This window comes from Bos grunniens, chromosome 17 (genome assembly GCF_055505025.1).
Source record: "Bos grunniens cultivar Pamir isolate PY7600 chromosome 17, Bosgru_T2T1.0, whole genome shotgun sequence".
NCBI classification, from domain to species: Eukaryota; Metazoa; Chordata; class Mammalia; order Artiodactyla; family Bovidae; genus Bos; species Bos grunniens.
Genome location: NC_141181.1, coordinates 52,181,419 through 52,193,776, shown reverse-complemented (window position 1 = coordinate 52,193,776; position 12,358 = coordinate 52,181,419). Strand labels below are relative to the sequence as shown.

General features: G+C 47.4%; 1 protein-coding gene across 1 annotated transcript in view; it reads left to right on the top strand.

The window, feature by feature from the left end:
• The window catches only part of DNAH10 (dynein axonemal heavy chain 10), a 157,001-nt gene that overhangs the window by 124,903 nt on the left and 19,740 nt on the right, over window positions 1–12,358 (top strand). Inside the window, exons 58-63 of the mRNA XM_086347331.1 lie at window positions 536–717; window positions 2,764–2,900; window positions 4,542–4,759; window positions 7,607–7,828; window positions 8,025–8,172; window positions 11,920–12,199. Coding sequence (XP_086203457.1) covers window positions 536–717; window positions 2,764–2,900; window positions 4,542–4,759; window positions 7,607–7,828; window positions 8,025–8,172; window positions 11,920–12,199 — 1,187 coding nt within the window. The remainder of the gene's footprint in view (window positions 1–535; window positions 718–2,763; window positions 2,901–4,541; window positions 4,760–7,606; window positions 7,829–8,024; window positions 8,173–11,919; window positions 12,200–12,358) is intronic.

Below are 12,358 nucleotides of genomic sequence, written 5' to 3'. Positions count from 1 at the left end.
TTTGTCAAAGCCCGATAACAATTTCCACAGCCTGAAGGAGCCCAGGCTGCGGGGACCTCAGACCCCACGGGCTGTGTAGACACAGGCAGACCATCCAACCACTGGAGCCCCATTTCTTCATCTGGTAAACGGAAAATAGGTTGATGATGATCATGACAATAATGACTCTACCACTTAGAGTCTGAGGAGTCACCCCAGGGTGTAATTAAAAACACAGATTCTCAGGCTCCACCCTGCCCTGCCGATTCAGGGGCAGCCTGGGTTTGCGTTGAATGATGCCCTGCTGTGTTCCTGGTGCCCAGTCTGAATCTAGGACCCTGAACTGGCACCTGATGGAGGAGACTGAGTCCTGCCCTTGGGAAAGCTCATCCCCAGGAGCCCAAGTGGGTGTTGGGATGTGATCCCCTTTTCCTCCATGCAGTATTACCTCCAAGAGACGGTTCTGCGTTGAGCCATTTTTTTCTGGAACCTTCCTTAGGGCCAGATCCTGGCCACATCCCGCGTCCGATCTCATACGTGTCTGTTTCTCCTCCAGGTCCTTTGCTAAGCCCCCAAAGCAGGTACAGACGGTCTGCGAATGCATCCTCATCATGAAAGGCTACAAAGAACTCAACTGGAAAACCGCCAAGGGCATGATGTCCGACCCCAACTTCCTCAGGTCTCTGATGGAAATCGACTTTGATTCCATTACCCAGAGCCAAGTTAAGAACATCAGAGGTGAGCACAGATGGATGGAGGGGACAGCTAGGCTGGTTCTCAATCTGGTGGTTCAGTCTTTGGGGCAGGGAGGGAGGTGAGGAGGGGGCTTGTCGCAGGCACACCCTCCCGTGGTGGCCAAATGGTGTTGCTGTGGCTGTGCCGATGGAAGAATGGGAATGATTGTCCCTAGAGGAAGATGGCGGCATAGTTGCATGAAGCAGAGGGTGGTGGCTGGATGGGCAGTGACAGCAGATGCCCCATGAATGTGTAATTCAGCAACAGCTCTAGTTCTCCCTAGCAGGAAACACAGCTGTCTTCCGGAGTCCACTCTACCTTGTCTTCTGTGCTTCTTATCTGATGGGCACAGTGGTGCCAAGAATCGGTCTAATGGGCAAAGGACTGGAATAGACATTTCTCCAAAAGAGATAGACAGATGGCCAAAAAGCATATGAAACTACACTTAATGCTGGTCACTAGGAAAATGCACATCAAACCACGATGAGGTAGCATTCAGAGCCACTCAGATGGTGTAATTTAAACAAAACCACACAAAACAGCAAGTGTTGGGGAGGAGGTGGAGAGCTTGCAACCCTTTTACATTGTTGGCAGAAATGTAAAATCTTGTGGAAAACAGTTGGGCAGTTCCTCAGAGGGTTAATCATAGAATTACCATGTGTCCCAACCATTTCACTCCTATGTATATACCCAAAAGAATAGAAAATACATATTCAAACAAAAGCTTATGTGCAATGTCCCTGACAGCATTACTGACAATAGGCGAAAGGTGGAGACAACCCTCGTGTCTATCAGCAGATGAATGGATAACAAGAACAAAGATATCCACACAGTGGAATATTATTTGGTCATAAAAAAGAGTAAGCTTCATTTATGTTTTAGCTGCCGTATGCTACAACACAGATGAACCTCAAACATGTGATGCCAAGTGAAAGAAGTCAGGCACAAAAGGTCACATGTTGTAACTCCATTTATATGAAATATCCATAGGTGAATCCATAGAGACAGAAAGCAGATCAATGCTTGCCAGTGTCTGGGGAGGGGAAGTGGGTTGTGATTGCTGAATAGCTGTGAAGTTTCCCTTTGAGATGATGAGAATGTCTTGCAACTATGTGGAGATGAGGCCTGCAGAATCTTGTGACTCTACTAAATGCCACTGACGTGTATACACTTTAACATGGTTCATTTTATGTTATGTGAATTTCAGCTCAATTAGGCAAAATGGATATTCAGGGGAGAAAAAAAAAGAACTGGTCTAACTTTGACTACTCTGCTTGTGCCTCTTGCCTGTATGATGTCTTCTGCAGGTCCCTGAGGGGTGGGCGAGGAGGACGAGCCAGCACCACCCACCCCATTCCCTTCTTTTCAGTTACAGAAGCCACACAGTTCCTGCTAAGCCTGACTCCAGATCCACCCCCAGAGCTTAGCCAGTGGGAATGATGTTAGTCTTCGTTCAGGCATATACAAGCTCATTGTGTCACTGTTTATCATGATGGCTTATTCAGAACTTTATCATCAGTACATTTTTTTCAGCCACTTAAAAACAAAGCTAATTAAAACCGGAAGTATAACAACTACGGAAACCCAAGGGGCTCTCTTTACCTGATTCTTGGATGGGTTTCCATTTAGGTGAATTTGCTTCCAGAGTTAGGGGGCAGGTGGAGGTGATGGTCCCCCCATGATGACAGTTAAATGAACCCCAGTTAACTGCCAGCTCTGAGCCACCTTGGTGCCCAGCTGGGAATCCTCACTGATGCCTTGGGTCTCCAGGGCCTTCCGGGTGTCACACAGAAGTGCGTGTGTCATAGGATGTCCTGGGTGGCAGTAACCTGTGCCCCTTACTCACATCTTAAACAGCCACTCACAAAGAACTCATTTAAGGTTGGATCCCCCTGTTATCTGTGGGAGAGCTCTCCAGTCCCTCTCACAGAATTACCTGGAGTAAGGAACTAGTTACACTTGCTTTGTTCATAGGTAGCTTATTTCTCATTTTATTTTCCTGAGACAAAGCTCACTGCTCAGTGAGATCATTGCGTCTTTGACCTTTAGGCCTCTTGAAGACCCTCAATACCACGACAGAGGAAATGGAAGCCGTGAGCAAGGCAGGCTTGGGGATGCTGAAGTTTGTTGAAGCTGTGATGGGCTACTGTGATGTTTTTAAAGAAATCAAACCCAAAAGAGACAAGGTACTGCCCATCTGTAAGCCCTGCTCACTTCTGCTAAGAGATCATTTTGCAGTCAGAATGAATGTGTCCACAGCTTTACTGGAAAAATTCTGGCAAGGTTCTCATTTTAAACCACATAAACATTTTTCCCGAAGTACATACAGCTCTCATTTAGATGTCATGTGAATTGACAGAGCCAAAGGCTGAAAGATTTTTTTTAACTTTTAACTTTATATTGGAGTGTAGCTGATTAACAATGTGTGATAGTTTCAGGTGGACAGCGAAGGGATTCAGCCATACGTATACATGTATCCGTTCTCCCCCAGACTCCTCTCCCATATAACACTGTGAAAGGTTTTTGAATAAAAGAGGGTGAAAATCATTCTCGAGGGAGGGCTAAGGCAGGGTTTCTCATCCTTGGCACTATTGCCATTTTGGATTGAATCTTTTTTGTTTTGTGGAGCTGTCCTGGGCATTGTAGGATGTTGAACAGCATCCCTGGCCCCTACCCACTAGATGCCCCCAAGTTTCAACAACCAGAAATGTCTCCAGACATTGCCATGTGTCCCTTGGGGGAGGCAAAATAAGTCCCTGTTGAGAACCACTGGGTCAAAGTAACATACAGAAGACACGACACAAAGAGAATTGGATAAGGTTGATTCCATCATTTTGAGACGTGTTTGTATTTATTTATTTTTGGCTGTATAGGATCTTAGTTGTGGCATGCAGGTTTTTCTCGGATTGTGGCTCAGTAAAGGCAGCACTCCAGCTTAGTTGCCCCAAGGCATGTGGGATCTTAGTTACCCTACCAGGGATCGAACCCATGTCCCCTGCATTGGAAGGTAGATTCTTAACCACGGAACCACCAGGGAATGCCTGAGACATATTTTGACATTGCGTTTTAACTCAGGATTTTGTCACTCAGAAAAACTTAGAAGCTGTAATAGAACTGGTGGTATCTTCAATGCAGGGCTTCACTGGTGGCTCAGTGGTAAAGAATTCACCTGCAATGCAGGAGATGCCGGAGATGAAGCTTTGATCCCTGAGTCAGGAAGATGCCCTGGAGGAGGAAATGGCAACCCACTCCAGTATTCTTGATGGGAAAAATCCCACAGACAGAGGAGCCTGGTGGGCTACAGTCCACTGGGGTCACAAAAGAGTTGGATACGATTGATGTTACTGAACACACACACACACAAACACACACACAATCTTCAATGACTTTTTTTTGAGTTTTGGACTTAGATTCACAGGGTCCTCTTACTGGGACCTTAATTCACATGAAAATTAAGTTGTCTGCTAACTCAGTACAGGACATTCTTTTTTCTAATGCGATGTGAGATTTTGCATTAAACCATTGAAAAGGTTCCTAAGAGGAGAAGCCACGTGCCTTGCTATGGGTGGCCCCAGAGGATAGGGACAATGATAGAAATGCAGGTGGAGGAATTCCCTGGCAGTTTAGTGGTTAAGACTCAGTGCTTTCACTGCTGTGGGCCTGGGTTCAGTTCCTGGTCAGGGAACTAAGAACCCACAAGCTGCATGGAGCGGCAAAAAAAAAAAAAAAAAAAAAATGCAGGTGGACATAAGCCAGGTGTGAGACTGTCTTATCCCCACCTCACAACTGTCCTTTTGCCTACTGTTTTGGAAATTGTCTTCACTTAGGTGGCCAGGCTGGAGCGGAATTTTTACCTTACCAAACGTGAGCTGGAGAAGATCCAGAATGAGCTGGCAGCGATCCAGAGGGAACTGGAAGCTCTGGGGGCCAAATATGAGGCGGCCATACTGGAGAAGCAGAAGCTGCAAGAGGAAGCCGAGATCATGGAGAGACGGCTGATCGCGGCCGACAAGCTCATCTCGGGGTTGGGCTCAGAGAATGTCAGGTCAGCCTGAGTAATGGGCCCTCCTGCTAAGTGGCTCTAAGCCACACTTTGAGGGGATTTTAAAAAATTAATATTTATTTGTTTGTTTCTTGGTTGCACTGGGTCTTGGTTGTGGTATGTGGGATCCAATTCCCTCACCAGGGATCGACCCAAGGCCCCCTGCATTGCGAGCATGGAGTCTTAACCACTGGACCAGGGAAAGTCTGAAAACCTGTGGTTTGTGAGTGAACATCAGCAACAGAATTTCTCACCATATGGAATCTTTATTCTACACTGCATTTTGAGCTGAAAACCATGTGAAAAAGTTCTTATTTTACTATTATCATGTCTAAGATGGATAATGCCTGTTTTATAGATTCTTTTTCTTTAATTAAGATTTTTTGATGTTTAAAGTCTTGATTGAATTTGTTACAATATTGCTTCTATTTTATGTTTTGGTATTTTGGCCATGAGGCATGTGGGATCCTCCTTCCCTGACCAGAGATTGAACCCCCTTGAAAGTCAAAGTTTTAACCACTGCACCACCAGGGAAGTCTCCTCTCTCTCTCTCTCTCTCTTTCTCTCTCTCTCTACATATATATCTTCTTTTAAAATTAGGTCTCAGAAGGCAATGGCACCCCACTGCAGTATTCTTGCCTGGAAAATCCCATGGACGGAGGAGCCTGGTAGGCTGCAGTCCATGGGGTCGCTAAGAGTCAGACACGACTGAGCAACTTCACTTTCACTTTTCACTTTCATGCATTGGAGAAGGAAATGGCAACCCACTCCAGTGTTCCTGCCTGGAGAATCCCAGGGACGGGGGAGCCTGGTGGGCTGCCGTCTATGGGGTCGCACAGAGTCGGACACAACTTAAGTGACTTAGCAGCAGTGTTACTGAATGACTGTTAAGGAGAGGGAGTGCAGCGGTGGAGACAGGGAGAAACTAGTGCCCTGGAGCCTGGGAATGTTTGTTTCTTTTTTTTAATTTTAATTGGAGGCTAATTATTTTACAATATTGTAGTGGGTTTTGCCATACATTGACATGAATCAGCCATGGGTATAAATGTATTCCCCATCCTGAACCCCCCTCCTACCTCCCTCCCCATCCCATCCTTCAGGGTCATCCCAGTGCACCAGCCCTGAGCATCTTGCTTCATGCATCGAACCTGGACTGGCGATCTGTTTCACATATGATAATATACATGTTTCAATGCTATTCTCTCAAATCATCCCACCCTCGCCTTCTCCCACATAGTCCAAAAGACTGTTCTATACATCTGTGTCTCTTTTGCTGTCTCGCATTTAGGGTCATCGTTACCATCTTTCTAAATTCCATATATATGCGTTAGAATACTGTATTGGTGTTTTTCTTTCTGACTTACTTCACTCTGTATAATAGGCTCCAGTTTCATCCACCTCATTAGTACTGATTCAAATGTATTCTTTTTAATGGCTGAGTAATACTCCATTGTGTATGTGTACCACAGCTTTCTTATCCATTTCTCTGCCAATGGACATCCAGGTTGCTTCCATGTCCTGGCTATTATAAACAGTGCTGCAATGAACATTGGGGTACATGTGTCTCTTTCAATTCTGGTTTCCTCGGTGTGTATGCCCAGTAGTGGGATTGCTGGGTTATATGGCAGTTCAATTTCCAGTTTTTTAAGGAATCTCCACACTGAACAGAATGTTTGTTTCTCAATGACCTTTAACCCCAAGTCCCTTCTGGACCCGTCTGGAGGAGGACCTTCTCTGTTGCTGGTGCCCCTTGTGGCTGGTTCACTCCTGACCTTCACTTTTAAGCAGGTGGAGCTGTTTGATGCTTACGGGCAAGGGGATCACTGGGCCACAGATGGTCCACTGGATGTGATGCAGTTTCTAACCTGAAACCTGTAAAAATGTATGGAAAACGCTGGAAAATATTGCTTGCTTGTGGGAAACAAACCGTTTTCCATATGTCTAAAATCTGGAAAGGCTTCCCTGGTGGTTTAGTGGCTAAGGCTCCGTGCTCCCAATGTAGGGGGCCCGGGTTCCATCCCACATAGCTTCCTGTGTAGCTCAGTCGGTAAAGCATCTGCTGGCAATGTGGGAAACCCAGGTTCAATTCCTGGGTCAGGAAGTTCCTCTAGAGAAGGAAATGGCAACCCACTCCAGTATTCTTGCCTGGAGAATCCCGTGGACAGAGAAGCCTGGTGGGCTACAGTCCATGGGATGGCAAGAGTTGGACACGACTAGGTGCTTTGTTTCTTTTGGGTTCCATCCCTGGTCAGGGAACTAGATCCCACATGCCGCTAACTGAAGAGTTCCCATGCCCCCCGAGATCCCATGGCCTGATGAAGATTGGGAAGACCCCATGTGCCGCAATGAAGACTCGGCACAGCCAAATAAACACTAACAAATAAAATCTAGAAGACTTTGGCCGCTTACTAGAAGAGGCCAAATGAAACACCTGCTTTCTTTTTTCTTGGTCAGAATTTTGTCACCCAGTAGGATAGGGGCTCATGCTCTGCTGGCATGTTTATAAGCTATTGGTTAGGCGTTTGGAAACAATTCGATTACAACTTAATGCATATCTTTGAGACCAAATGTATCCCCCAAACATTTATTGAGGCCCCGGTTAGATGCTGGGTTCTGCTGAGCACCTGGGATTGAACAAAGCCTTTGAAAACATTGGGTTCGCTAGGCGGGGAACTGGCAAAGTGAGCCAGTGGTCTCTGTTCTCAACAAGAAAAGAGTATCTCAGGAAACGTTTCCTTCTGGCGAGCCCCCTCCTGGCCACGTGTCAGGCTGGTTCTTCTAGAAGGTTCCTGTGGGTTGTCCCGGAAGGTGATGCCTCAGGGCAGCCCCTGCCTCCGTCTCCTGTGCCAGGTGGCTGAACGATTTGGATGAGCTGATGCACCGGCGGGTGAAGTTGCTGGGCGACTGCCTGCTGTGCGCAGCCTTCCTGAGCTATGAGGGTGCCTTCACGTGGGAATTCCGGGATGAGATGGTCAACCAGGTATGGCAGAACGACATCCTGGAGCGGGGGATACCCCTGAGCCAGCCCTTCCGACTGGAGAACCTGCTCACGGACGACGTGGAGATCAGCAGGTGAGGGCGACCCCGAGCTGGGAGGACCAGGGGAGCCTCGGGGCAGCGTGCAGAGCTGGCGGTATGCCTGCCTGACCCACCTTCACAGAGACTGCAGGGAGCAGCTGACCGCCCAGCTTCCCTGATTTGGATGCCCCTGGTCAGTTCACAACTCAGCCAGAAAAGTCCCCATTTCCCCTGTCGCTGTCCCTTCCAGGTGGGGCTCCCAGGGGCTGCCCCCTGACGAGCTCTCGGTTCAGAATGGCATCCTCACCACCCGGGCCAGCCGCTTCCCCCTCTGCATCGACCCCCAGCAGCAGGCCCTCAACTGGATAAAGAGAAAAGAGGAGAAGAACAACCTGCGGGTACGGCCGCCCCCTCCCTCCATGTCCTCGCCCTCTTGCTGCACTGGGGCCCAGCTCTGTTCTCCCAGTATTCCCGAGCCTCCAGGAAGGCCAAGCTGAAATGCCACCATCCCGAGGCCCCAGGCAGACTGTCCCCTTCCTGGGCCCTCCACCCCATTGAGTCTTGGAGTGTGGCTTGTGAACCACCTTGAATCTGACCCTACGCTCTGCCCTGGTGGCTCAGACAGGAGCCTGCAATACAGGAGACCCAGGTTCAATCCCTGGGTTGGGAAATCCCCTGGAGAAGGGCATGGCAACCCACTCCAGTATTCTTACCTGGGAAATCCCGTGGACAGAGGAGCCTGGTGGGCTACAGTCTATGGGATCACAAGGAGTCAGACACGACTGAGTGACTAACACTTTTTTTGCCCTGTATGTTGCCTCCCAGGCTGTGAGCAACCTAAAGGCAAAGTCAGTTCAGTCAGTTCCGTCACTCAGTCACGTCCGACTCTTTGAGACCCGTGGACTGCAGCACGTCAGGCTCCCCTGTCTATTACCAGCTCTTGGAGCTTGCTCAAACTCATGTCCATCGAGTCAGTGATGCCATCCAACCATCTCATCCTCTGTCATCCCCTTCTCCTCCCACCTTCAATCTTTCCCAGCAGCAGGGTCTTTTCCAGTGAGTCAGCTTTTATCAGGGGGCCAAAGTTTTGGAGTTTAAGCTTCAGCACCAGTCCTTCCAATGAATATTCAGGACTGATTTCCTTTAGGATTGACTGGTTTGATCTCCTTGCAGTCCAAGGGACTCTCAAGTCTTCTCCAACACCATGGTTCAAAAGCAGCAATTCTTTGGCACTTAGCTTTCTTTATAGTCCAACTCTCACATCCATACATGACTACTGGAAAAACCATAGCTTTGACTAGACAGACCTTTGTTGGCAAAGTGATGTCTCTGCTTTTTAATATGCTGTCTCAGTTGGTTATAGCTTTTCTTCCAAGGAGCAAACATCTTTTAATTTCATGGCTGCAGTCATCATCTGCAGTGATTTTGGAGCCCCCCAAAATCAAGTCTGTCACTGTATCCATTGTTTCCCCATCTACTTGCCATGAAGTGATGGGACCAGATGCCATGATCTTAGTTTTCTGAATGTTGAGCTTTAAGCCAACTTTTTCACTCTTCTCTTTCACTTTCTTCAAGAGGCTCTTTAGTTCTTCTTCACTTTCTGCCATAAGGATGATGTCATCTGAGTATCTGAGGTTATTGATATTTCTCCCAGCAATCTTGATTCCAGCTTGTGCTTCATCCAGCCCAGCGTTTCGCTTGATGTATTCTGCATATAAGTTAAATAAGCAGGGTGACAGCCTTGATGTACTCCTTTCCCGATGTGGAACCAGTCTGTTGTTCTACGTCCAGGCAAAAGCAGTACTTTATTCATCTTTGCATCCTGCCCAAGCAGTGCAGGGCTGGGAGGCCTTAGCTTGATCACTTTCTTTTTGGAGGGCAGAGGAGGGGCTTGATTGAGATAAAATTTGCCTACCATATAATCCCCCCATTGGAAGCATACAGTTCCATGGGTCTTAGTATATTACACACTGAGTTGTGTAACAATCACCAGGACCAGTTTTTATCACTCCCCCCGAGAAGATTCTGTGTCCTTTAGCCATCACCGCCTCCCAAACTTTCACTTCCCCTCCTGCCCACTCACCCACCCCAGCCTCTGGCAACCACTGATATATTATGCATCTCTATAGATTTGTGTATTCTGGACATTTCCAGTGAATGGGATCATACAGCCTGTGGCCTTTTGTGACTGTCTTCTTTCACTTAGCAACATGTTTTTCAAAGTTCATTTTCCCTGCTTAGCAAAGCCAACGTTTTTAACAGACTTTGTTCAAGTCCAGGGCTCAGCAGAACCCAGGATCTAACAGGGGACTCGATAAATGTTTGAGGGATGCATTTTGTCTCCAAGATATGTGTTAAGCAGTAACCACGGTGTTTCCAAACACTTAATCAACACATATTGTAGTTTGTAACAGTACTTCACTCCTTCTCAGGGCTTAATAGTAGTCCATTGCATGGGTGGACCACAAACTGTTTATCTACATATCAGCTGATGGACATTTGTGTTTTTTCTACTCTTTGGCTGTCCTGAATAGTGCTGCTGTGAACATTCACATGCAAGTTTTTTGTGGGCATGTGTTTTTAATTTTCTTGGGTGAAATCACTGGGGCTCAATTACTGAAATAATTAACAAATTCATGATTTAAAAAAATATTTTCCGTATTTTTTCTGGTCTTCCTTCCTGGTATGTACATGCGTTTAGGAGAAGCATCCCAAGGTCAGGGGAACATCTGTCCCTAAACTTCACATACAGCTATTGTAGGATAAGTATCATTAATGCAGGAATATTTCTTGACATCCCTCTTCCCTGAGTCTGCCAGAGAGTTTTGCAATTGCCAGCCCACTCCTAGCCCCCAATCCTACTCCTATTCCCATCCTATCTCTTTTTTAAAAAATAGATATTGTAGGTCTTATTTTATTTATTTATTTGTGGCTGCACTGAGTCTTTGCTGCTGCCTGAGGGCTTTCTCTAGATGTGGTGAGCAGGGGCCACTCTGTAGTTGTGGGATGTAGGCTTCTCACTGCAGTGGCTTCTCTTGCTGTGGAGCATGGGCTCTAGGGCTTGTGGGCTTCAGCTGTTGCCTCTTGCAGGCTCTAGGGCAAGGGCTTGGTAGTTGTGGCACATGGACTTAGTTGCCCTGCGTCACGGGGCGTCTTTCCAGGCCAGGCATCCAACCCGTGTCCCCTGCAATGGCAGGTGGATTCTTATGCACTGGATTACCAGGGAAGTCTCCTATCCTATGTCTTAAAGAGGGAAGGTTCAACTTATGGGGTGAGAGGCTAAGTACACCAATGTAATAAGATAGGGTAGGGGGAAGGGAAGAGGAAGCCCCAGGGGCTGGAACAGAGGAAGAGTTTTTACAGATGTTTTGAGGAAAGAGATCAGGAAGCAGTTGCAAGGTTTGGAGGGAAGAGAACAAAAGAGAGAAGATTAACGCAAACATTTTTTGTGTTTTGTGGGCTCAGTGTTTGGACTCTTTTCGAGGTTTTCTGAGAGATGTGATGAGATTCTCTCCTGATCACTTTTTTTTTTTAAATTATTTTTGACTGTGCTGGGTCTTCACTTGCTGCGTGGGCTTTTCTCTAGTTGCGGCCAGTGGGGGCTACTCTCTAGCTGTGGTACATGGGCTTCTCATCGCAATGGCTTCTCTTATTGCACTGCACAAGCTCTAGGGTGTGGGGGCTTCAGGAGCTGTGGCACATGGGCTCAGTAGCTGTGGCTCCGGGGATCTAGACTGCAGGCTCAGTAGCTGTGGAGCATGGGCTTAGTTGCTCCATGGCATGTGGGTTATTCCTGGATCAGGGATTGAACCCATGTCTCCTGCCTTGGCAAGTGGATTCTTTACCACTGAGCCACCGGGGAAGCCCGGAAGGTGGATTCTTAATCACTGGACCACTGGGGAAGTCCTCTCCTGATCGCCTTTGGCTGCTGAACTGTGCTTTCGAATAAGGCTGCTTGGAGCCTGACCCTCATGGATTTCTGGGTTTATACGGGTTCCACACCCTGCTTCTGTCCCTCTTCTGTTTTTCTCTCTGCCTCCCTTCAAGGTGCTCACACATCCACTGCCGCCTCCAAGGACTTTTTTTTTTCCCCTTGAATTTGGCAAATCAGTTGATTCTTAGCCTTTGCCTCCCCGCCCTTGCAGGTGGCATCCTTTAATGACCCCGACTTCCTCAAGCAGCTGGAAATGTCCATAAAGTATGGGACCCCCTTCCTGTTCCACGATGTGGATGAGTACATCGACCCTGTGATTGACAATGTCTTAGAAAAAAACATCAAGGTCTCCCAAGGACGGCAGTTTATCATTCTGGGAGACAAGGAAGTGGACTATGATTCGAATTTCAGACTGTATCTGAACACCAAGCTGGCCAACCCCAGATACAGCCCTTCCGTGTTTGGGAAAGCCATGGTGATCAATTATACTGGTAAGGATGTACGGAAGGTCAGTGTCAAATTTAGGTGGAGACACATTCGGAGCTGGAGGCTCTCATGGGACTTCATTTCATTGTGAATCATTCTCCGAGTCACACCTTTCATAGTCAGTCCATCATTACTTGGCCTTCCCCAGAGGCTCAGCAGGTAAA